Raw genomic sequence first — 25,456 nt, 5'->3', positions numbered from 1 at the left:
GGTCTGATGGCGAGATTGATGGATATGGTCAACAGAACGTTCTTTGATCATCTATCGTGTGCATACATGCGCAAAGCAAGAGTGTGAGTGTAAGTGACCGTACTACTGGCCAACAAACAGTGGTGCCAGTATGTACGGTAGCACTAGTTTTTCCCTCTTAGTCATGCCCGACGGTCTTCCCGACCTGGAATAAATGAATGGGTGGGCTAAATAGAGAGAGTATCACGTCAATCGCGCCAAACATGAAAACAGGTGCGTACTCTTGCATGAACAACTCATCGAGAGCCTTTCGACTTGGCTCAGCATCTTCAACCATATGCAATAGAGAACGGGGGAACGAGTCTGCTTACTAGATTGGGAGATTGACAGAGATGGCGGTCTAGAGGGGATTGGTGGCAGACCAGACGGATCTTAACTGCACCTATGTTGAGTAGGCCATTACGACCTGGAAACAATCGCTCCAGCAGCAGATGCAGAAGACTATAATGAGGTGTTGCAGAGACTGATTCCAAAGCTCAATTTCGATCGTCAAATGCAAGTCTCGTCTTGGACTTGTTACCTGCCAATCGCTAATCCCCCACGCACTAAAATCAATCGCGTTGACACCACCCAACGTTTCTTTCTAGCTCGGCAAGAAACGTACATCAAGTTACTTGACTACGATCATCGCTAGATGGAATGAGTGATAGTTTCGCATATGGGAGGCAATGCATCAACAATCTACTCTAGTCAACACTAACACAAATGATCGGTTCCTGGTTCAATGTTCAGAGTAAAGTTTAGGTTGACACGGACACTATAGGCCCATATCCCTTTCGCTGGACCAAGAGACACTTAGGACAGAGTGGTCCATCATCGATCACAGGATGGGAATTGCGAGTGGGAACTGATATACATCCGAGGGGAAGTAGGACCCGGATGACGGGGGGTCTGTGCTCTGTACCATGGTGAAAAGGGGGTAACGGGACCGTGCGTCGATCACCGGCACTACCTAGTCGACGATGACACGCACAGTCCTCTCTCTCCATCTTGTTATTGACATCCAACTAAATGATCAACTCTCGTGACTGATCTCCTCTTAGAGGATGACAGATGATATATGATATATGCATCGGTCATATCGCCGCTTTCATCCACTGATCATCTACCCTCCCCCACCTCAACATTATCCCATAGCATATGTTCATCTTTATCTGATATCAACTACACGAGAATCGTCAAAAGGTATAATATCCCTTGTGTCCACATATATACTTATCATCACCATCATCATCATTTATAGAGGAAAAGGTATCATCATCCATCATAGCCCGACTTTAGGTTGACTACGCCCTCATCTCATTTGCCTATCCCTTTTCCCATCCGAACGCTCACATCACCATCATCATCCATCAGAACAACTTATACATCCGGCGGTATCGGACACATCTCTTTTCTTAGCACATCACACGTCACACATCTATTCATCGACCAAATCACACAGATACACGACCTCATACCTGCGATCCCATCACCTGAGCAATCACCTCCCAAAGGATTCGCTCTGTATCCCTCATCCTCGAAAAACCGAGGATCACTACCGCATTTCAACTTTCAAATCGAGGATTACATCTCATCATCAACTTAGATAAACTCCTGGTAGAATGTCAATGTCCCATTCTCATCCCTTCACGTCTTATAGCAACAACGATAATCCCCTATCATCCCCCGAGAATCACTCGAATATGATCAGGACTTCCCTGTCCCTACACTCTCCATCAATGACCTCCATTCAACCTCCTGCAACTCCCATACCTACTTCTGCTTCTACCTCTACTCCCTTACATCCTCAATACTCTTATCCGGCGATGCAGCATAATCAAAGTTATCCACCGCCATCGTCTGTTCAGCCATACGGACCTCAGAGGAACAACTCTTACCCTCAATGGCAAGTACATACTGACCATCATCAACATGCACACTATCCTCATACTCAACCTCATCAGCACTATCACCATGACCTTCCATCTGAACCCTCTCGAAGGACGATTGATCAATCTCAAATCGCATCGATGCAAGATCACATATATTCTCCTCATGCTATCAGAGCCTCAACCCATGAATCACTCGATGAATCTGCCCAAGGAGTTTCAAGATCTACGAATCGCCATGAGATCTCGCCTGAACAAGATACAACCAGTGGTAGCATTAAGAAGAGACCTAGGCAGATATCCATACCGGCCAATGCTCAAGTTCAGTCATCTTCAAACGAGAGTCAAAGTGAGACTTCGACGCCGATGACAACGATGTTTTGGAATGTCAATACAAAATCACCTACCTCAGCATCTTCATCAACTAAGGTTCAAGCTGAGCTCACGCCCACTACCAACAGCAACCAACCTCATCATCCAACGACGATATCGATCTCCGTGCCGTCAGTATTGACAAGAGAGAAGAAACAAAAAGCATGTACAAAATGCCGAAAGGCCAAATTGAAGTGCATCTTGGAGCAGGGCTCACAAGAATGTGTAAGATGTAAAGTCAGGAAAGAGAAGTGCATCTTCTTCCCCAAGTCACAGGTGAGTGGTTGTCCTTCCTTGGAATTGTCTATTATCTGTGTGTGTTGACTGACTGATTTTCTCCAATGGTATGTCAGGAAGACGAAACTCAGCAAAAGCTCATCCGAGATGTATACGAAGCTACTGATCATCTCAGCCAGCTGTCCAAAGCGGTACATCATATACTCCATCACCTGACGGAGAAGAACATCATCCCACCATTCGTTTCCGCCGAACTTCCCGAAGGATTAGATCATTATGATCCACCTGAGAGACCGATTCTGTATCAACCTCAACAAGCTGGTGAGCCCAGTGCGGGGAAAAGTGAAGAGTCAAGAAACACAGGAGGGAGAGGCAAGAGAAGGAAAGTGAATAACAAAGTGGTTGAGAACCAGTTAGATGAACTAGAAGAAGAAGAGGGTTCGGGTACCAGACCTTCCACAGCGACTGCCGTCACCACTGGGGAGATCACACCGACTGAATCCAGTGCCAGCTCAAGCATACCTTCTGTGCTGCAGGGATCAAGTTTGACCAGGTCTCAGAATAACAGCCACCACAGTGGCACGGGCGATTCGCATTCATCGACGGTTATTACCAGACTGCCCTCCACGACGGTCTCTTCTCCACGGCCAGTCTCAACTTCGACAAGACTCCCACCGCCTCTGATTCCTCCTAATAGACCTATGTCCCATACCCCACCGCTACGTACGAGTCCAGTAGATACCGCACATTTCATCCATCCTTCAATTGGTCAAGTCCTTTCTTCAAGTGGGGAGGGGTGGATCATCGGTCAACCTCCTCATGATATAGAGATGAGAAGTATATCACCACGTACAAGGATGTCAAGTCCACCTATCCTGACGTCGTCTTATGTACATAGTCCATACACGCAAGCGGATCTTCATTCAGCTGAGAATCCGGACCGACCTACCCACAATGGAAGACTCTCGTCATATGAGGAACACACTATGGCTCCTGATTCTCAGATGGATGTGGTACGGGCCAAAGATACTGAGTTGATGGTCATTGGATCGCAAGATCCTAGGAAAGATGTCGTCAAGAAAGGTCTTGTAAGCGCGAAGGATGCATTATTTCTTGTCAATTAGTAAGTGGATCACCAAATTATCCTTTATTATCCCACTAAAATAGATCTGTTAATGGGTATCTTTCTCAGTTTTCATCAAAGTGTCTCACCATTATTATATGGTTATCCTCTTCAATTCCATCATTTTCCCTACATAGCCGGACCACAATACATAACCCCCTTACTTCTATCGGTACTATGCTTGATATCATCAGAAAGGGTATCATCGTATCATAAGAAGTATCATCGGGTTCTAGCAGAAGAAGTAACCACGCTGTTGCAGACTTCTCCAGCGGAAAGTTGGCAGAGGTTCGAAGGTGGTTATACACCTGATTTTGGAGATCCCGATGGAGATGAACCGCTAGATGCGGAATTTGGATTAGGGCCAGAAGAGATTGTCGCTGCGTGTATATTGGCTACTTACATGACGGAGAGAGAACAGGCTTCGGTGATTGCTAGGTCCGCGTTTAGGTGGGCAAGAGGATGGATCAAGGTGAGTTCAAGCATATCAGTCGATTGTGATCGTCTCCCATCTTCCACCTGGAAGGTTCTCGCACGGCCCTCGGTCGAGTGATCGTCTGTTCCATCATTACTTGGACTTGATCGGACTGAGGAGATCTCCATTCCATTTTCATAGCTTCTGAAATCCTCGACCTCACCCAGATTCACCATTGCCGCTTCTGTGGGTCTTGTTCCACCAGAAAGACACGCAACCGATCTGGACATGGCTAGGATATGGTTATTGTGCTACGTGAGTGATTGCATATCTAATGGTTGATATTCAATTGACCTGATTCAACTTGGGGTGTATGATCCGATATAGATTGTCGATAGTACTGAACGACTTCAACTTTCGCTCGATGCTCCACCACCTCGAGACGCCTTGTCATTTTGTTACATGCTTATACCTCCCACGAACCCCATGGCTCATGGTGAAGCACGACACTCCGCTCAAGATGTCTTACTCACTTTCCATGCTAGACTGATTTCGAGCCTTAACAAATGGAGACACAAATTCAAATCCCTCATCAGTGCGTCTCAACCACCAGTAGAACTAGTCGAACAGTTGAAGAATCTGGCTGCGAAGGTTAATGTTGAGTTGGTATGGTGGGAATCCGAATTTGAGAATGCCCTAGGACGAAGTGTCACCTTTTCAACGGCTAATATAACCAAGAATGGCAATGTATCACCCACAATGGATAATACTGGTATGGCATTTGGATTGCGCTTTGGTCAATCATCAAAGCAACATATCATGATTACCTTTCATTTCGTTAGGATGTCTGTCAATTCAACTTTATCGAAATACCTGCCTTCCTCAACGAGTTACACGACGATCTCTTATCCCCCTTCGAATGAATTTGAAGATAGACAATTAAAAGATTATCAACTCAACATCAACTCAAAGAAGATCGTCGTCGAATCTGCAATTAGATTTTTGGAAATCTGTAAAAATTGGCATGGTTATAATCCCGGTATAGAAGAAGAGAAAGACAGAGAACAAAGTTTGTTTAATCTGAGTCCGACATATTTGTTTTTCCTCACCTTGATGGGAAGTGAATTGATGGGAATTGTAAGAGAGTCTAAAGAAGGTGTTAGTCATACAGATACGACGGATATCAAAGCTGATGATGGTGAGCCATGTGAACTCTCCGTTGATCATTCATACTCGATCGCAACCGAATTGACTTTGGTTGTGTCTCTTTTGCCCATATAGTCATCTCATTGTTGAAATCAGTAGGAGAAATGTTATTCCTTGGTGAATTAGATGAACAACATGTTAGTAGAACGACAGCTAAGACTTTGTTCTTGTATTGTCAGAAGTTACAGAAATATAGATGATGAACGTTGACAGGATAGATGGATTGATTTATAGATTGATTGATATACTGTAACACCCCCGGACGGTTGTATGGTCATATGTGTGTTTTGATTATGGCTGTCAATATCATATATTTAGATCACCTTCATACATAAACATACTCGTACTCGGAAAAGGGACAGATGTACTACTCAATGATCTTCACGTGACGTATAGCATAACGTCCTACTCGATTTGGATCAACCGAGAAAGCACTCGGTCACGTCACTCACTTTCGATCACTCGACTCGCCGTTCTTACCGATCAGGTCCTATTCCCCGGTGACAGATCTGAATGTTTGATGTTGGTGTTCCAAATTGATTGAGTTTGAGTTTGGATTTTGGGTCTGGGTCGAACAAGCGTATGGACATGCATGCACCCTTGACGGTGTTGATCATCGGATCAATAGTGTGATGTAGCAGTGCAGTTTTAGGCGAAAGCGGCGATCAGAGCGGTGATGTCCGATACGTCACTGCTGTGTGTGATACTGTATCAACAAATATTGGCTGACATGAGAGATGGATGAAACGGAATGTCCATCTTAATTGACTCTGACTTCACACATATTTACTCCTTGATAACCCATTCCTCATTCTCGAATTGATTCACCCTTGGCATACAATTACGACTAATCCCCCAACCCAACCGGATTAAATCTATATCATCAATCCTCCTTTCAACGATCAATTCACCCTACTCCCTACACTATACACCCTACCCTCCTTTCCCTTTGTTTGTCTACCATCAAAATAGTCACCTTACCTTAGTCCAACATCACAGCTCACGCGGGATCGATCGGATACTTTTCACCACTACGATTGAAAGATATAAAGGAAGGATTGGATCGATATTCACCTTGTATCCGCTTTTGCCGAAAGTGACCCGCTCTGCGCTCTGGATGCAATAGTAGCAAAAGCAGTAGCAATCGATCTCCGTGATCGCTTAGATCGGTTCAGATAAATAGGGTACATCCTTTATCTTTGTTGGTCAACAATCAAGAAAATCAAGGACAAGGAGGAGCACAATTCATTCATGCATATCTGATAGCAAGAAGGTTCATAGGAGAAAGGGATAATCACATAAATATCGAATTGCGAGAAAGTAGAATAAAGGAGATTCTGAACAATTTATTCATTCTTTGATCTTGGGTTTATAATCTGAAAGCTGGACAATTCCAAAATCGAGACAAGAACAAAATAGTAGACATCTTCAAAACGAGCCAGAAGAGCCTAACTCAGACATCTCTCACAGGAGAATCAAGTAAAACTACTGTTAATCCCCTCACTGAACGAATTTCAATGACAACCAGATTACCTACTCCTCCTCCTTCACCTACCATCCCTCGGCTCGTCCTCTGTGCAGATGGGGGTGGATCAAAAGTATGTGTGGTGATTCGTTCGAGCGACGGTATAGAGGTCAAAGGAATAGCTGGTCCATGCAACATGTAGGTCAATTCGCTCCATATCATTTATTGGATTGACTTTTCAGCTGATATGTAACTGTGATTGGTCTCAGTCAAAGTGTAGGATACCAAGCTGCCTCTCAATCATTATTATTGGCTACCTATCGAGCTTTATCTCAACTTTCCAATATCTACATCCCATCCGGTTTATACATCCCCTCTCTTCCCCTTTTACCTTCCGAGGGTGGACCTTCTACATATCAGAAATTACCGAATCTCAATGTATCGGTATTTCAATATGCTTGGTTAGGTCTAGCAGGAGTGAATTGCGATTCGGACGCTAGGGGATTTATGCCTTTCGCTACCGGCGCTCTGGCTTTAACCCAAGATAAAATAAAATTGTCAAATGGTACGTATGGTAATCATATTTCACTGTATATATAATGAACAGAGTCGACAAGATGCTGATGATTTACTGCGCGCTTTTGATAGATGTCAATCTCCTTGCTGCACCTGCATTGGACATATCGGGTATAGAATATGTCGTAACGGTAGTTGCTGGAACAGGTACAATAGGCCGGACCATCAGAGTATCACCACCCACACCCAAAATCTCCGATCAAACTCAGACTCCGACTAGGTCAAACAGCAAATTACCGTTGGAAGATATGGGTATAGCCAGAGGATGGGGATATCTGTGAGTTCTACGTACGACTTTGTGCGACCTATCCATACACTACGGCGCTGAACGTGTTGCCTGATTTTATAGGCTATGCGATGAGGGTTCTGCATTTTGGCTTGGTCGACTAGCCATACGGAGTGTCCTCGCGCTTGCTGACCGGCATGCATCATCATCGATCTATTCATCCTCTACACCACCTCTGTTGGCCTTCCATCGTGACATACTGGAACATTTCGGTACGACCGACCCTGCAGATCTGATAACCCTCGCCTCGCTCTCGAATAGTATATTTGATGGACTAGACATCGGAGAAGCTACAGCTAAGAGGAACGCCAAGATTGCCGGAGCGGCCAGGGTGGTACTCAAATGGGCATTTCCAGATGAAAATCCTGTGAGGAATGGATTACCGACTCCTCCCGGAAGTACCGATGGAGAAGGAGAAGATAGTAGCGATGTCGACATGGATATAGAGAGTGAAGCTGCATTGGAATTGGAAATGACCTCTGGACTGGGGATAGATGAGAAATCACAAAAGGAAGCTATGAGGATTGTTTCAAAATCGATTCAACCATTGATTGAATTAACATTAGAATGCCTGGGAGATATGAGTCTGGTCAAATTAGATAAAACGATTTTGGTTTTAGGTGGTGGGTTGATGATGTCCAAAGGGTATAGAAGTTTATTGTTAGATGGTTTAGCGAAGACGGAGGAGAAGGTCAGATTCAAGAGGGTACTGAAAGTTGATGATAGTGCTGTTGAAGGTGCGAGGGCACTGGGGAAAATTGAATTTGGATATTAACCATATACAAAGTGAACACAAAGAGGGTAAGAAATGAAAGGACGAAAATCTGTGGACAATTCAATAAGCACAAATTCGATTTTGTATATTTCTTTGTGGACAATATTTTTCGAGATACGTTGATTGGACAACTCGTCACTTGTTTTCGATTTTGAAAATTGAGCTATCTATAATTTATACCCGTATTGGTTTCTAATCTTTCAATCAACGATAAAATGTGATTATAGTATCTGGCTGAATAAATTAGTGACGTTGTATAATCCAAGATGGAGGTCATTGTATTGTATATTGTAAGTTCGTATATTCCATATACTTCCCATGTCATTCCAAGTTATACTAGGTAGATTGCTTCCAGTTACCTGTGTAATAGAGTTTCGTTATGTCGGTGTTTGTTATCTGATTTTCGATCTCAAGTGCGCAACCTTGATATCGAATTTGACAATTCTTGTCCCGATTCGGGATATGGAAGTATTTCGGTATTTGAGATGATTGATCAAATACAGTATGTATAAGATCAATATCAGTAGTGGTGGTGGTGGGTGTTATGACAAGTTATGATGCTTATGGTAACACATGGGATCATAAGTTTGATTCCAGCTAAGTATTATAGATTCCGCCCAGGTATACGAAGGTGAGTCACTCTGAGGCAAATGACCATGCTTGTCTCCTTAGATCGGCATCTGCCATGTCAATCAATGTAGTGTACGAGTCCTGGACATTCCAACACATGCCTGGTCGTGTTCATCAAGCCACTTCAAGCCATATATATATATATCATTTGCCGGACATGCCGAGGTATATCTGAAAGTGGTCATTTTCGATATTTTGCATGTACGAGATATATATCAAAAGAATGGGATTATTTCTCGTGGTACTAGTAATTTAGTAAAGCGCAGATCAAGCGAGCCAACATCAACTCAATCCAATTCAATTGGGTCGTGACAGCTGCTCTTGGGCTGATAGACAGGCACAAGGGATTTGGTAATAGTGACAGAAATGCCGTTGATAACAAGTATGAGAGATAATGCCAAGTTACTACTCCAGGATTGATCCACATGTATCTCATGTGATCTGATGATGTTCATGAACTACACGTACGTTGATCAGTCAACAAGATCAACAGTGATCCTCATCATACACTTGAGACGGATACCTATCCATTCGCTTGGACCGATTTCGTATCAGTTTTCACTAACTCGTAATTACCGCAAATGATCTCCCAACCCTGTAGATCTGCCGATTCCACTTCCGACTGGGGTCTGCATACAGTTTTTACTTCTCCTCTCGACAAGTATCTGACCATTAGCTGTGGGGGGTCTTGCCCTGCAATATTGACTATTGGTTTCCCCCCGTTATCGGCGGAGCATTGCTTTCACAGAATACCACCTTGACCTGTCTTGTCTTGTCATTTCTCGTCATCGTTATCGTAGCCAGCTACGGTGATTCAAAACCTCCTTTTCGACTGATATGCCGTTATGAGTGGAACTTGGCTTTTGCTTCCACACGCTACACCAATTACTTCCGTTTAAGCTTAGAAGGAGAGGATAGGAGAAATGTAATGTATTTTCGATCTGCTGCTACACGTGAAGAGGATCGACAAGGATTTTTGATCTACGTTTTTGAATTGATATATAACCTATGTTGCTTTAATCGGCACGAATGGGGATTGAATGAAGAGACCAGAAATCCTCTCTTCCCTTCTCTTATACCCTTGTCGCTTGGGTGTTTCATCATACCTATATAACAACTTTGACGCCAATTCAGTAGGTCTCGGTATAAATCCTTCTGGTACATATCACCATTTGAAGCTATTGGCGTATGGACATCGAAAGTTGGAATCATTCAAAAGGTGTACTCTATTCGATCAAAAACAGATTGAAAGAAAATCACTCGTCACAACTACTCAATCATCTTAACATCTAATCATCCAGTCATCCATTCACTCCCTTTCAATAGAACTTGCATAGGGATTTCATTCAAGCTCAAATCAAGTCCATACAAACAACGGTATTCATCCACCGACACACCTTCTGATCATTGGCCATACGAACTTGCCCTTGCCCAGCTTTCATCCAACGATGGTCATCCTAAAATTCTCCGAAGTCATCTCCGTAAGTCCCAACCAAGGGATCATCCAGTCCATCATACAGGACACTAATTCTGGTTGGTGATCTCGTATAGTGCCTTGAGCGGACGGATCCTACTCACCCACCTTCCTTCTACTACGCACTGGAGGTAGTCAAGCGTTATGCCAGAGCGAAGATAGCAAAGGGAAGGGGAAGACAATTGATGTGTAAACATGGGAAAGTGAGTGAACATCCCGACAACCGATCGAATGAAATGAAATGACTGATCGACGACTTGTGTTGTGTCTAGCTGGAAACACTCGAAAGCAAATTCTCATCGTTGGGTCTCCAAGATATATTCTATTTGACTCGCTTACATCTTAAATTACCTCCTTCTTCTATCACCTTAACATCTCCTTCGACTACCGTCAGACAAACACTACTTAAAGCTGGATACCCTCTACCGGCCTCGTCTGCGCAAGCTGGTCCATCATCACCTAAGAATCGTTTAGATGGAAGAGCAAGAGGCCGAAGGGGAAGTCGGAGCTTGACGAGTAGTCCTGTTCCATCCGCCGCATCTACCCCTGCATTAAGACGGTCATCAAGTTCTAAACCTGATATACCTTCGACGTCATCTTCTAACATCAAAGATCACCCACATGGACATGCAGGGAGTGTACGATCAAAAATTACCGGTGCCGGTGCCAGTGCAAAAGCATCATCATCGCCGTCGAACTCGTCTAGCTGTAGTAGTCATTCACCTACTATGTCAACTAGATGGGCACCGATCTTGACGGGATTAGGTCTTAAAACCATACTTGACTCTTCCTCTTCCTCTTCGAGAAGTGCTCATCAAGCACAGACACCTTCAATCGCTCAACAGGCTGAAATGGCATTTAACAATTTCGATCCTTTCCATTCACCTGCTAGTTTGACTTCGAAAGAGCATGAAAGGGGGAATATGAATCCACAATCACCTTCTTCACTGGAGTTTCTAGATCTTATACCTTTAGACTTGAACGATAACCATCAAGATGGGAGGGAGATCGAACAGACGAGGATGATGTTGAACGAATCAAAATATAATGGAGCGTACTCACTCTCACTTTCCCCGCTGCCGCAGAAGGTAGTAAGGGAGGTCGAATATGTGGAGAGTACCTTGGATTTGAAGGTTGGGAATATTCGGTTGAAGATGTAGCAGGAACGTAGAACAGCTTGAAGGATGTAGATGCCATGCTTTATCTGCCTCCTTTGCGGCACAAGTTGTGATATCGGTCTTGGTGTGTTCATCGTCATAGAACGGCATCAGTTTCTTATGCTTGAGTTGGCGGCTTCCAATGCATACAGAGGTACATATTTAATACGACCATGTATGCTCATCCCAGTCAGGATGTAGAGTTGATCTGTGACTTGTCGGTCGAGGGTACAGCCGGCTTTCATATCAAGCGAAAAGTGAAGTCTTGAACTAAAAGTTAAGAGTATTGAAGCTAAGCTGAGCTTCGCCGTGTCTAGCCGCTAGATTTGATTCATCTAGCTCATGAGTTAGAGTTCATATGCACAGTTGAAAGACGAGCAATCTGAGTCATGTCGATCGTTGAGTGAGGATTGTATGCAGTACATTACCTCGGGGGATACATCGCGATACATCGCGAGCCAACAAGTTGCTGTAGAAATGCTTGTGGGGTTGGGGTAATAGGGCTGCTATCTTACTCTAAACAGGAACCCAGGTGGTGGGATGGCGTTTGAAATAAAGTTTGATTTGTGACCCTAAAATTCCGAGTTGGGTGCATGTAACAAAGTAGATTATTACGGTATTTGAGCAGAGGGACGCTGGGAATATTTTCCGCAATCCAACCAACTCTTTCAGCCTTGAGCCCAACAAGTCACAGACAGATCCGCCAACTGATAAAAATAATGTAAATGAAAGAAGCTATAAACAAATCAAATCTTCAGGTACAGATTAATCCTACTTTCGAGGCTTCTTCAACATGCGCACGCTTTTTGTGTATGAGTTGTAGATTTGATCTAGTCAATTTTATATTCGATCTATCTAGATAGGTAAGAAGATAGTCTAGACTTTTGGGTATTCTGAGTCGGAATAAGCTATGAATGTTTTAGATTGTACATACTCGTCGAGAGATCGCCAGACCGATCGGTTTCGACCCCTCCGAAAACAGAGTGCGAAAGTGCATATAGAGCATAGTATTCTACTCTGCACCACAGAGCATTGGACGATCCCCGAGTCTAATCGAATTATACGTGGGTCTATCCTGATAAAAGGTACAGACAACAGACAGGTGTGAATTTTAGCACTGTGATGCACCCTTTTCTAGTCTAGATTCAGTTGAGCTAGCGACCTCCTCTCTCCTCATTTTTAGCATTTAGCGTATATTCAGAAATATCAGTGCAATCATGCGATGGAGATGCGACCAACCTTTGTATCCACCATATTCACAGCAATGGTGATGTCGTCTGTCATCATTCCATTCCATGCCTTCGTTGCTTGATCACAGAATCGTTCACACATAATACAGTATAACGCAGGACAGAAATAGAAATAGGACGGTCAGGAAAAGGTTGAAGACACGATCGGGATTCAGAGGCGTTCGAGAAAACAGAGAAAGAATTACATACAACCATACATCCATACGTTCCTCAAACCTCTCTCAACTCTCACTCATCTAAAGCTTAATCTCAATTCAAACATTCAAATTACATTACAACCCTATCACCCGTCAATATCGTTCATCACTCATCCTCTGGCTACGTGTATAGGATTGGAAGTCAAGTCAAATCAAGTGGAGGGCATACAGCTCGTCCAAGTCATAAGTCATCGGCCATAGTTGAGGAGGAAAGGTTGCAATACAACAGGAACAGTCGCATCCCCAATCCTCACTCGATTCGATTCAGTATACCAGTCGAGACACTTAGCGGGCCGCTGTGAAACCTTCTTGTTTGGTATTCGGGTGAGTGCATCTATCTAGAGAGGAAGATGAAACGTAGAATCATGTCTGTTCCTCGCATGTGTTTTGCTTTGGTTGGTTGTCCGCTCTATACTCTTCGCTCTTCGCTCTTCGGGTTATGGCTCGTGGACTGGCATGTGTCTGACTGTGTTATTCCTTTTACCACTTGAGGAAGGAATAGGATTTCAAACTGATGATAGTAACGATATCAACTGATCGATCACTTTTCAGTTCCAGCCATAGCAATCCTCGTACTGCAAACTACAAACAATCCTTCATTCCATACCGACACGCGAATCATCCTTCCACTCCTTCGCATATACCACCACATCCATCCAGCGCATGTCAACCAAGTAGAACCTTCCTTATTGGCCTTCTCACCGAACCCCGTATTTGCCATAGCCAGATGTGTTTGGAACTTAGGTGAATAACCGCAACCGCCCATTCTTCCCTTCCCACCACACTATCACTCTATCACCAACGACCTATTGGGAAGAACGATGTCAACTGCTTTCATACCTGTCGCACTAGCGCCTACCGTCCATTACAGCAATCACGACATCGACAAGTACACCCATCACTATCCATCGCCTGCTTCGGTCAAAGAAAGCAGTGAGGGTAGATGTAGATCACCACCACCCAATAATTACCTACACACACCTGATAGTGCTCAGAATATCAATCAACCACACAGCTCATCATCATCATCCATGTATCAACAACCAGGTTACCCTCAGGGGTACCAACAGCAGCAGCAGCAGCAACAACAACAGCCGGATTGGCACACACAAGTAGCCGGTCCGTCAACAAGACGTAGGCAATCACCCTCATCTTCCTCGCAGATATCCCCAGTCCCCCTCAATGATTATCGGGAGAACAGCAGAGAAGCAGGAAGTGGATATACCAAAGATAGAGCGAGTAGGATGAACGTGGATGGAGAGGAAGATGATGGAAGGATAGGTACCGAGGATCCTCGTAAGTCGAGTCATTCTTGGAACTGACCTAAAGTATGATACTGATTTCCATCACCTCCGTGCAGGCGGAGAGAGAAAGTATACCGAACTTAAGTGTCTAGGCGATGGTTCATTCGGTACGGTATGGCTATGCGATTGGCACTCTCCAGTGAAATCAGATATAATACTATCTGCTATGCAATGTGGAGCAGGGGCTAGGCCTGAGTGGGCAGGGAAGCGATTGGTAGCGCTGAAGAGGATGAAGAGGGTATGGGAAGGTGGATGGAAACAGGCCAGAACGTTAGGGGAACTAGTGGTGAGTATAGTATTATACTAATCTTGTGTGCATACATGCTTGTTTCATACTTATCAGTCTCATACCCGTGTATAGTCCCTCAGCAAGATACCTCCTCATCCCGCTATCATCCCTCTATACGACGCCTTCATCTCACCCAAATCACGCGAACTCTATTTCGTGTTCGAGTGTATGGAGGGAAACCTCTACCAGTTGACGAAATCACGAAGGGGTCGACCGCTAGCAGCTGGTCTCATAGCGAGTTGTTTCCATCAGATATCAGCTGGTCTATATCACATCCACCAATACGGCTATTTCCATCGAGATATGAAACCTGAAAACCTCCTCGTCACCACAACGGGTCTAACGGATTATCTAAGTGCGTCAACGCTAAATCAGATCAACAATTCCCGGATAGAAGGATCGGGTGTTTTACCGCCTACGGAAGATCAGGTGAAGTATGAGAAAGACGTAAGGGTTATAGTGAAACTTGCAGACTTTGGTCTAGCGAGAGCCACAAATTCCAAACCTCCTTACACAGAATACGTCTCGACCAGATGGTATCGTGCGCCAGAGGTGTTACTTCGTTCGACGGATTATGGACCGCCAGTGGATATGTGGGCATTAGGGACGATCTTGGCGGAAATGGTCAATCTGAAACCTCTCTTCCCTGGTGTCAGCGAGATTGATCAGGTGTATAGGATCACGGAGACAATGGGAGAACCTAGTGGGGAATATGGGGTGGACGAAAGAGGTCAGATAATAGGTGGTGGACCCTGGAACTCGGGTATCAAGTTGGCTAAGAATGTTGGATTCTCTTTCCCCAAGGTGAGTGGTGATTCCCTTCTGCGCCGTTCTTCAAGACATTAATCTGAAATCTCACACTTCTCTACAGCGCCAACCTGTACGATTCCGAGGTCTTTTTGGGGAGAACGTCCCACAATCACTTGTAGATTGTATACACGATCTTCTACGATACAACCCGAAATACAGGTTGACTTCAGCTCAATGTATTGATCACGCTTATTTCCATGAAACCCTTCCCCACCTTCAGCAGACTCCACCTTTACCACGGATCCCTTTCTCCCAAGGTCAACCTGCACCCGGAGCATTACGAAATGCCCCTGCCGAAATTGCCCAAGCCCCGCCTCGTCAAGTTCCTCCATCTCACTCACACACCCCACACGAAGCTCGACCTGCGTTCGCCAACGGAGACATGCGGACTCTTCCCCCACCTTTGGGCACTCCAGACAGTGCTTCGCCTGCTGGATCAAGGTTCTTCCCTTCGGCTCACATGCATGGTCATGCTCAAGATGCACGAACTTACTCATCTGCTTCGGCATTGGTTCATCAACTTCGAGAATTGGATTTACCTACGGATGATCTTGCAAGTTACGGAAATAGACCTGCACCTTCTCCCGCACTTGCGCAGACCCAACGAATCGATCCTCGAGCTAGATCTCAACAATGGGCTAGCGACGTGGCTATGTCTGCTCGGCGTGCTCCTCAAGCGCCATCTACAGTCTATGATGGCTCTGTGTATGAAAGTTCACAGCCGGCGCTGAACTCGAATCCAGCATTCAACAACTACTCTTCCGCTTCCATACCGGACGCTTCCACGCGTCTGCCTTACGATCAGCTCAAACCTCACGTTGCTGCATATGTGCAACAGCAGCAAACACAAAGATACGCGGACGAAAGCCCTCGACAAGCTGCAACGTCACAGTTATCTTTGGCGCCTCCAATCGAGCCCACCCCCGGAGCGGCACGGGCAGAGAAATTTGCGGCCACAGGAAAGAAGAAGAAGTGGGGTCTCAGTTCGGTCTTTGGAGGAGCTGCAGACAAAAGCTCAACCGTGGATCTTACTCCCGTTGCCGAGGTTGGCTATTCTGGATCGTCCCTTAAGCGAACGCAATCGGGTAACAGACCTCAAGACCGAATGGTGGTTCAACCACCTACATCTGTGGATCCTAAGAAAGCTAAGAAGGAGGCTGAGAAAGCTGCCAAAGAAGCTGAGAAGGCAAAGAGAGAAGCTGCCGCGGCTTTGCAGAAGGAAAGAGCCCGAGCGGTCATGCAAAAGAGAAATCAACTTATCGAAGCTAGAAATCAAAGTCAGACCAAAACCGAAATCGAATTCGCTTCTTCTAACGTCAACGAGATTGGAACTCGTCCACAGCGACCATCACAGCCACCGAATTACATCTCACCATCCACCACTTCTCTCGCACCAGAAGGTAACCCTTCGATGGGTAATTTGAGAAATTACCCCGACGTCCCTGCTAGCTCTAGTATGACGTCGGTTCGATCTCATGATTCTGCTCATTCAGCGATGTCCAATAAATCTGGACTGAGCGCAGCGGCTCTGAAAGCCTATGACGATGTACATGGTGAAGGTAGACATAAAGCGAGAAGAAGAGATGATGATGATGATCATTCGATGTCGAGCTTTGGTCAATATTCTAGAAGTGTCTTGACTATCGGCACTATGGGCACGGTCGATAGCGAGTGAGTGCAAACTTCTAGTCTTAATTTGATAACGTGTATGACACTTGCTGACATGTCACTTACTTCTGGTAGTCCTGGACCTAGACGAGCCAGAGAGCACTGGCCTGATCCATTACGACAACGTGAAACGAAGCGTGCTCCATCCGTATCATCATTCAAACAGCATCATGGCCCCACTTCACGCTCGACCGCATCGCTGGAATCCCAACTCGCCCATGATTTCAAAGTTCGGGCTAATGTTGGTGCGGCGCCTTCCTCTGCTTCTTTGGGTAGGTTGGGTCAAGGTAGAAGCTCTTTATCTCTCCATGGACAAATGGAAGGTCTTGGACGTCCACTTCTAGCCCATGGTATGAATAACACCGGTCAAGGGAATGGATCTGCGCCAACTAGTCCGTACGGTCATCCTAAAGGTGTAGCGGTGTCACATGGGATTGGTATGGGCAGACAATCAATCTCGAACGCTTCTGGTCATACCGGTTCGGGAACGATCTTACCGAGTATAAGCAGTTTTGATGTAGGCGACATGTCACAGCATGCTCAAGGTCATATCAATCCTATGTTTAGAGTTGTAAGTTGTTTCATCTCATTTTGCCTCGTATCACTTGTTAAAGATAAAGGACAGGGCAAAGGGCTGATTTGAGATGAAACCCTTCGTAGCCACCAGCAGGACCTAATCAATCGCAAACTACTTTACCACCTTTTTCGGCCATTGCTAGTGTCGCAGATAGAGAGGCGCACGATCATCCTCATCCCTCGCAGTAGTCTTACCTATCTTTTCTACAAGTTGCACTGTATAACACCGACCATTTCCAGTGTTATTATCTGTTGTTATAAACCTGGTGTCCTGGTGTCGTCAACTTCCAGTAATCGGATTGATATTTACACGACATTTTAGTAAGTCTGTTCTGGACATACATCTAGAACAGGATTGATACAAAGTACAAGGACATTGGACTGGGTCATACACATTTACCTATCTATCTATATAGGAGCTTTCATATAAATTTCTCTTTCTCCTAAGAGAGGAGGAATGATGCATCTGTCGCATAGTAAAATTTGGTCCCGTTAAGAGTGATACTTTGGATATCAGAGTATTTCGAAAGTAGCCATTCCTCATCCCTTGCAACTGCACAAGAGTAAAATGCAACATGCACAAACAGCCTTAGTATCACTGGCATCCCCGCTGTCACCATCGTCACCATCGTCACCATCACCATCAGCGCACCACCGTCACACACGGGTCACCGCTTTGTTCGCTTCTCCCTGCGAGAACGTCCAACATCAAGGAAAAAAAGTTGAAAACTCCACTATCCAACATTTCTTCCTTATTCGCATCTCACATCTTTAGGAGATTGGTATCGACTAGGTCGATCAGAACTGATACATCAGCGAGTCCAAGGGCACTCATGTCGAATCAACAAGAACAATCTCGACAATCGATCTCACTCCCAGTCTTACCAAACCCAATCAGATTCTCATTACCTTCTAAACCTATCACTTGTTTGTCAACTTCGACTTCGACTTCGACTTCCTCACCTTCAGCTAAAATCAACTCTGTCAGACCTGCACCATCCTCACTGCCACCTAAACCTACGTTCATCCCTAAGTCAACCTCGAATGAATTCTCACCTGAGAGAGGAAGAGATATAATACCTAGTTATAGAAGGGAAACTGAAAGTTATCGTCCACCACCTTTTCCTTCCCCTTCACCACCTCGAAGATATCGTACACCTTCACCTAGGGGTGATACCTATATTCCATCAAGAGGTTCGAGTGTCACGAAATCAAGATCAAGATCAAGATCAAGGTCGCTAATCAGGTCTCCATCACCAAGATACACAAGCTCAAATAAACGTCGTCGTTCACCTTCGGTGTCGAAATACGATTCATACAGACCTAGACTCAAACGCAATTCCCCATCCCCATCTCCTCCTCTGACGACCGCTCAAAAAAGAAATCGACGTGCTGGACCTAGCGCCTCCGCAAGGACTGAAAGAGAAGCATCCATCACTGAGAAGGAAACCAGACCGAAAAGTTTGAAAGATAGATTAGGGGGATTTTGTAAACAGGAGCAAGACAGGTATGTAGCTATTCAACCAGATGGTCCACTTACTGCTTCTCAAGGCTGATATAACGTCATCGATGCAGACCTGCGGAGCAGATCTCACCCATCCCAACCAAAAGATCCCCCTCACCTACACCCATAAACACTCAACCCTCCACTAAGCTCCCCAAACCTATTCCTACCGGGCCTAGAGGTGCTTCCAGATCATTCTCAACAGTGCCGACTATCCCTAAAGGTCCCAAAGCCGATAGAGCTCCACCTACTGGACCGAGAACTCAATACGCCCTTCCTGGTAACCCACCATCCACCGGAAACGGTGTTTTCTCTGTAGCAAGTCGGCGCTCAAATATTCCAGAAGACGAAGAAGATATGGCCGGACCATCGAGATATAGATCAAAAGGAGGTCACACCCCTCGAAGAGGTGGATCAGCCGGACCCAGCAGTGGGGGAATTGTGCGACAATTATCACCACCTTTGAGAGACCATAATCAGATAATGGATCAATATGGTCAGAAAGTGCATTTAAAGGCACAATGGGCTGAGAACCCTAAAGCTCCATTGGCGAATTTCCTGGGTAATGGAGGTGGAGCAGAGATGAGTCAGGAATATAAAGCTGAAGAAGGTATGATAGGAAACAAGAGGATGGTCAGGTAAGTTAATATAACCGATTCGAGTCCGAACTCAAGCTGACATAAGAATGTAGAGTTACAGTCGTAGCAGATGCGGGATCTGGAATTGTAGGATTAGGAGATCATGCTTCTAGGAAAGAGGCGGAGAAGTTGGCAGCTCTAAGTGCTGTCCTTCAACTTGCAGCTGCTGGAATGGTGGGTTGATGATGGGTGTCTGACGTCTACCAATACTGATTGTTGAATATAGCTTGAACAAGGCAAAGGTGGCGGTAAATCACCTTCAGCAACCAATGGTGGGACCACGGCATCATCCGCACCCTTACCTGGAGGAAGTAACGAAACGGCCAAGCTATCCGATGGCTCCGATATATCATATGAACGAGCTCGACAGTTCATGGAATATTACTGTGCACGATACAAATTCGGTAAACCAGATATAGAATTCTCCCAATCTCAAACGTCTCAGGGTTTCAACAAAGGTCGTAAAGGTAAACCGTCAAATGTGATGATTTGGGATGCGGTCATAACGGTAGGAAATAGAAGGATAGGTATGGGACAATCATCCACTAAGAAAGGAGCTCAGGTAAAAGCGTATTTAGATGTCACCCAATATCTGGAAAGTTGTGATCCGGATTTATGGAAGGATTTCTTGGAAGCTTCGAAGAAAGATAAAAGTGCCAATCTAGGATTAGCACCTCACTTGGTATTCCAGATGTCCGATCGATTGAATGAAGATATACAAGGTCTTTGTGGTGATATTAGGCATTCAAGATTATGGGCCAACGCTCCTCCCTCGACATTGTCTTCCAACGAACATCAACAGTTACCTACTTGGTCATCCGGAGGGAAACGTCAACTTAGCGAGAAAGAATTGATGAACAAATCGCTCGATCTGCAAGATAGGTTAGCGGCATATGAGAGTGATCCAAAACTTGAAACTATGCGAGCGCAACGAAATGCTCTTCCCGTGACGTCTCGTGCTACTGAAATCTTGGCTAAGATCGAAGTCAACGACGTCACTATCGTCATGGCTGCAACTGGTTCTGGTAAGACCACCCAGGTACCGCAATTGCTCTTCGATCACTATATCAATAGAGGTGAAGGGGTGAAATGCAACATCGTCTGCACGCAACCTAGAAGACTTGCAGCGATGTCAGTAGCAGAACGGATAGCGGATGAGAGAGGTCAACCACTAGGGAAGGAGGTGGGATATCAGGTTAGGTTCGATACCAAGTTACCACAACCAAATGGAAGTATCACGTTTTGTACGACCGGTATCTTCCTCAAAAGGATGCAATCGGCTTTGGGATCGACAGCCGACCCTAATGCCGTAGCTAGGATGGACGAAGTCACCCATATAGTTGTTGATGAGGTTCATGAAAGGGATATCGACACCGATTTACTCTTAGTGGTCCTGAAACGATTACTTGCTGATCGAGTTTCTAGAAAAAAACCCTTGAAAGTCATCCTCATGTCAGCTACGATCGACCCGACGCTCTTCAAGAGTTACTTTGCCGATGCTCGTGGTCGAACTGCGCCCGTTGCTGAAGTACCAGGACGTACTTTCCCAGTGGAACGATCGTACCTCGATGAGATTGTTCCTCAATTACAGGGTATACCGCAAAACAAAGGTGGATGGGTGTTCAACGAAAAGAATGTAGCTGAGTATCTATCGAAAGAACTCAGTCATGATCCAGCAAACTTCGGTCCGGGTTCAGGAATGGCTCTGGAAATACCTTATCCCCTAGTGGCTTTGACCATTGCTGATGTCATGAAACGATCCGACGATGGACATGTCTTGGTGTTCTTACCAGGATGGGATGAAATCAAGAAAGTAGCAGATATCTTGATGGACACGAGAGGTCGACCGTTATTGGGAACGAATTTCAACGATCAATCGAGATTTAGTATACATTATCTTCATTCGACCATCCCGGCTGCTGAACAAAAAGAAGTTTTCAGACCCCCACCTAAAGGCGTGAGAAGGATTATCCTGGCTACGAACATCGCCGAAACCTCTATCACCATTCCCGATGTGGTTTATGTCATTGATACGGCTCGTGTGAAAGAGAAGAGATATGATCCAGAACGACACATGTCCTCGTTAGTCTCTGCTTGGGTCGGATCATCCAACTTGAACCAGAGAGCTGGTAGAGCGGGAAGGCATAGGGAAGGTGAATACTATGGTCTGTTATCGAGGAAAAGATTGCAAGCGCTCGATCCTCACCAGCTGGTGGAGATGAAGAGAAGTGATTTGAGTAACGTAGTAATGCACGTCAAGGTGAGCTATCTCTTACAGGACTTGACCGATTGCACACCGCTGATTCATTCTTTACAGGCACTGAACCTTGGTGAGGTCGAAGAAGTACTGGCGGCGACTATCGAACCCCCTGAACCCAGTCGAATTGTCGCTGCTATGGAAACATTACGAATGCTTGGTGCCTTGGATGCGAACCAGAACCTCACATCGCTTGGACGAGTGTTACTCCAGTTACCAGTCGAGGCAGCTATTGGTAAACTATGTCTTTACGGTTCATTCTTCCGATGCCTGGATTCAGCCTTGACACTTGCAGCGGTATTGACAAACCGAGACCCGTTCTTGGCTCCGATAGCCCTAAAAGCTGAAGCGGATCGAATTAAGGATTCCTGGTGCCCACCTGCCTTCCGATCGGATCCCCTCGCCATTGTGTCAGCCTACAACCAATGGTCAGCTATGGACGATCGAGGCGAATACAGGACGGCCAACCAGTTCTGTTCGGACAACTTCTTGTCGAAGCCTACACTCTTACAGATCAAACAAGTCAAAGCAAGCTTGCTTCAATCCCTTGACCAGGCTGGAGTCATTGCCGTCTCAGCTGGTGGAGCAGTCAGGAGAATAGGAAGGAGATTGACTGTTCCTCCTGAATTGAACGAACATGGAAACAGTCTACCTCTCCTGGCTGCTTTGATAGCTATGGCCAATGCGCCCAACTTCGCCTTAAGGACTTCGGACAAGACTTGCAGAACTTCACAGGATAAGGTGAGTCTTCATCCTCATTCATCAATTGATGGACAGCTGACGTGCAATTCATCTTGCTAGACGGTATTCATCCATGGATCTTCCGTCAATTCTCGACGAAGGGAAGCTGGCGGACCTGAACAAGCTAGTGAATCTTTCAACCCTGCTGAAAAACGATTATATTCCTTTGGCGAAAAATCTCGAAATGTTCCTCTCGGAGGGAAAGAAACGGGTGGTATCACTCAATTACGTTCGGTCACTCGATTGGACCCTATGACATACATGTTGTTCGGAGCCTATGAGCTTGTCGTCACGCAACGTGGATTAGAATGCGATAGGTGGTTACCTGTCGTGGGAAACTTGCATGCTTTGGATGATGTACAGAGATTGAAAGTCCTCTTGGACGGATGTATGTTAAGAGTTTTCGAAGGCGTTGGGAAATCTTTGATTAAGGATAGAGATGAAAGGTGGAGGAAGTCAGCTTCGGCTATTCAAGTGAACACTAAAGGAAGTTCAAAGATCATCCAAGCTGAAGCAACCGACGAAGTGGTTGAAGAAGTAATAGAGAATGAATCGGACGACGAAGATGATGATGAAGAACAAGCGAAAAAGACGACCCGGATCATCCAACCTATGACGATAGACGAGATTAAAGAACTGGAATACCTTACCACAGATGTGGTGAGGATACTGGATGCGTACGCTTCTGAAAGAGAAGGTGGATCGACGGTCAATTCAAGACCTGTAACACCTGGTTTACCGATGATGACCCAAGGTCAAAATAGAAGCAATGGGAATGGAAAAACGTCACAGTATCAGACTAACAGTGGGAGTAGGAAATGGTAAGGTCTGCAATCCGCTTCAGAAACAAAGCTTGAAGAGAATGGATATTGTAAATCCTTGATTACAGAGAAGTAAATGTGTGAATATCTTCATCATGAGATAGATAATGTATATTTGAGCGAAGACAAGTAGTACGAGTATATATGTGAATAACATCATCATGCATATATGATTTCATCATTCAGCGCACCGTCGGTCAAAGAAACGTAGTTTTGGTCAGTAGGTACCCTTAAAAGGTCCCTTGTTTCCCCTTGCGATCAAGTGTGGTGCGCACAAACTCCTTTCCCTTATCTATGCCGGATCTGCACATGTAACCCTACTTATACTCCGTACCCGTTTTTCACCGCACTTTTTTTAACCTTAATGAACAGATCGAAAAAAGAGGGTTGGAGAGTAGTACGTACTTCAAAACGTATGATTACGATCGAGAGCAGCTGATTGACGAAAGGACAGTATGGAAAGATCAATGACGGCCGAGAGTGGAGTGATAATTTGGATACCCAAAGACTTAACGGTTGCTAACGGAATACGAATCCGATCATTATTCTACTCCACTCTTATTCCACATGCTATCCTAGATGAAAGAAACACAAGATCAGTGATCAGATCCACTCCACCGCATGTGCGCGGATGAGCTGTAGATCCCAATTGAGTAAGCGTGACTCCCGGAGATCTTACGGAGCTACGGGAACCTCGTTATGACAAGACCTTCGGTCAACAGAAGTCGGATCTCGATCGAATGGGACAACGTCACTCGTCGATGAGAGGGGCCGTCGCGCGCAGTGTGGTCCGTATATGTGTGTGCGTGATGCCTCGGGCCGTTTTATCCTTTTAGATATACAGTTAATTCTCTGAAACTACGCAGTTAGATTACAGTTGGGACCTTGAGCTGTACCGTGTTCTCAACAAAGAAGCATGATTTTCCTGTTGGGATGATTATGCCAAGGCCAAGGGAAGATGTTACTTTTCATCATCGTATCAGGGAAAGCAATGTAAAAAAGAAGCGAATGCCGATGTATACGGATGATCCAAGAGGCGTTTTCCCTTTTTATTATTTATGTATGATACAAGTTGAAAATAAATGAATCTTGATAATCCAAAATCATTTCAATCGAAGAACCAACAACACCACCAACACCAACTGCAGATGGACGAGGATCATGCCGGAAAGATAATACGACCAACGTATGTTTGTTTCCTTCACCATTCTTTCTTTTACTGTCCCTCACAAACATCAGTCACAATCTGTGGTACAAGTCGATCAATCATCTGAAACACCCCAACGCCGCCGACGACTCCGACTTTGACTATAAGGAAAGGAAAAGGAAAAAAACTCCGCGTCAAGCGTCTGAATCATATTGCAGATCTGAGACATCAGAGTCAATTGGATTGGATTGATTGTTGGAATTTTAGGATTGGAGTTGGTATCCAGCAAAAATCATTTCGCGAGTATCCATCCATCAAAATTGTTCAATATAATACTGTTTTCATATCAGATTGTTGTCACTTTTGCCGAGATTTGAGATAATCAGATCTCCCTCACCACTTTTTTTAAACGCAAAGCAAAGAAACAAAAAGATTAACCGCCAAGTGAGTAGGTCAAAGCTGAAACGGATCAACGGATCAAAACATCATCAACGGGCCGGTACGACATTGAAAGGACATTCAGACTCTTTCACAGTGACCAGGGACAGATAATTATTGTGTGTTTGTGTGCGTATTCGTCACTGCGCATCAAAGAAAGAGGAAGGAAGATTTCAGATCTTGTATCCTG

The 25,456-nt window shown here is 45.0% G+C and overlaps 5 protein-coding genes across 5 annotated transcripts; all 5 read left to right on the top strand.

Moving 5' to 3' along the window:
* Positions 1-1,643: 1,643 nt before the first annotated feature.
* Positions 1,644-5,463, top strand: L199_000145 (uncharacterized protein; the record flags this gene model as incomplete). Its single annotated transcript, XM_064885918.1, has 6 exons — positions 1,644-2,558; positions 2,636-3,642; positions 3,712-4,114; positions 4,259-4,372; positions 4,445-5,255; positions 5,339-5,463. The coding sequence occupies 6 exons, from the start codon at positions 1,644-1,646 to the stop codon at positions 5,461-5,463; spliced, it is 3,375 nt and encodes a 1,124-aa protein (XP_064741990.1).
* Positions 5,464-6,780: 1,317 nt separating this feature from the next.
* Positions 6,781-8,365, top strand: L199_000144 (uncharacterized protein; the record flags this gene model as incomplete). The annotated part of the gene is made up of 4 exons (XM_064885917.1): positions 6,781-6,926; positions 6,998-7,293; positions 7,377-7,581; positions 7,654-8,365. 4 exons carry the CDS (start codon positions 6,781-6,783, stop codon positions 8,363-8,365), a joined length of 1,359 nt encoding a protein of 452 aa, XP_064741989.1.
* A 2,078-nt stretch (positions 8,366-10,443) lies between these two features.
* On the top strand, positions 10,444-11,629 carry L199_000143 (uncharacterized protein; the record flags this gene model as incomplete). Its single annotated transcript, XM_064885916.1, has 3 exons — positions 10,444-10,476; positions 10,547-10,672; positions 10,742-11,629. The coding sequence occupies 3 exons, from the start codon at positions 10,444-10,446 to the stop codon at positions 11,627-11,629; spliced, it is 1,047 nt and encodes a 348-aa protein (XP_064741988.1).
* Positions 11,630-13,894: 2,265 nt separating this feature from the next.
* On the top strand, positions 13,895-17,909 carry L199_000142 (uncharacterized protein; the record flags this gene model as incomplete). The annotated part of the gene is made up of 6 exons (XM_064885915.1): positions 13,895-14,369; positions 14,434-14,663; positions 14,739-15,470; positions 15,538-17,147; positions 17,220-17,715; positions 17,805-17,909. The coding sequence occupies 6 exons, from the start codon at positions 13,895-13,897 to the stop codon at positions 17,907-17,909; spliced, it is 3,648 nt and encodes a 1,215-aa protein (XP_064741987.1).
* A 644-nt stretch (positions 17,910-18,553) lies between these two features.
* L199_000141 (uncharacterized protein) lies at positions 18,554-23,685 on the top strand (the record flags this gene model as incomplete). The annotated part of the gene is made up of 6 exons (XM_064885914.1): positions 18,554-19,227; positions 19,296-19,862; positions 19,916-20,036; positions 20,089-22,122; positions 22,180-22,860; positions 22,921-23,685. The coding sequence occupies 6 exons, from the start codon at positions 18,554-18,556 to the stop codon at positions 23,683-23,685; spliced, it is 4,842 nt and encodes a 1,613-aa protein (XP_064741986.1).
* Positions 23,686-25,456: the final 1,771 nt, after the last annotated feature.

This window comes from Kwoniella botswanensis, chromosome 1 (assembly GCF_036426115.1).
Source record: "Kwoniella botswanensis chromosome 1, complete sequence".
NCBI classification, from domain to species: domain Eukaryota; kingdom Fungi; phylum Basidiomycota; class Tremellomycetes; order Tremellales; family Cryptococcaceae; genus Kwoniella; species Kwoniella botswanensis.
This window is presented reverse-complemented; position numbering and strand designations above follow the sequence as displayed.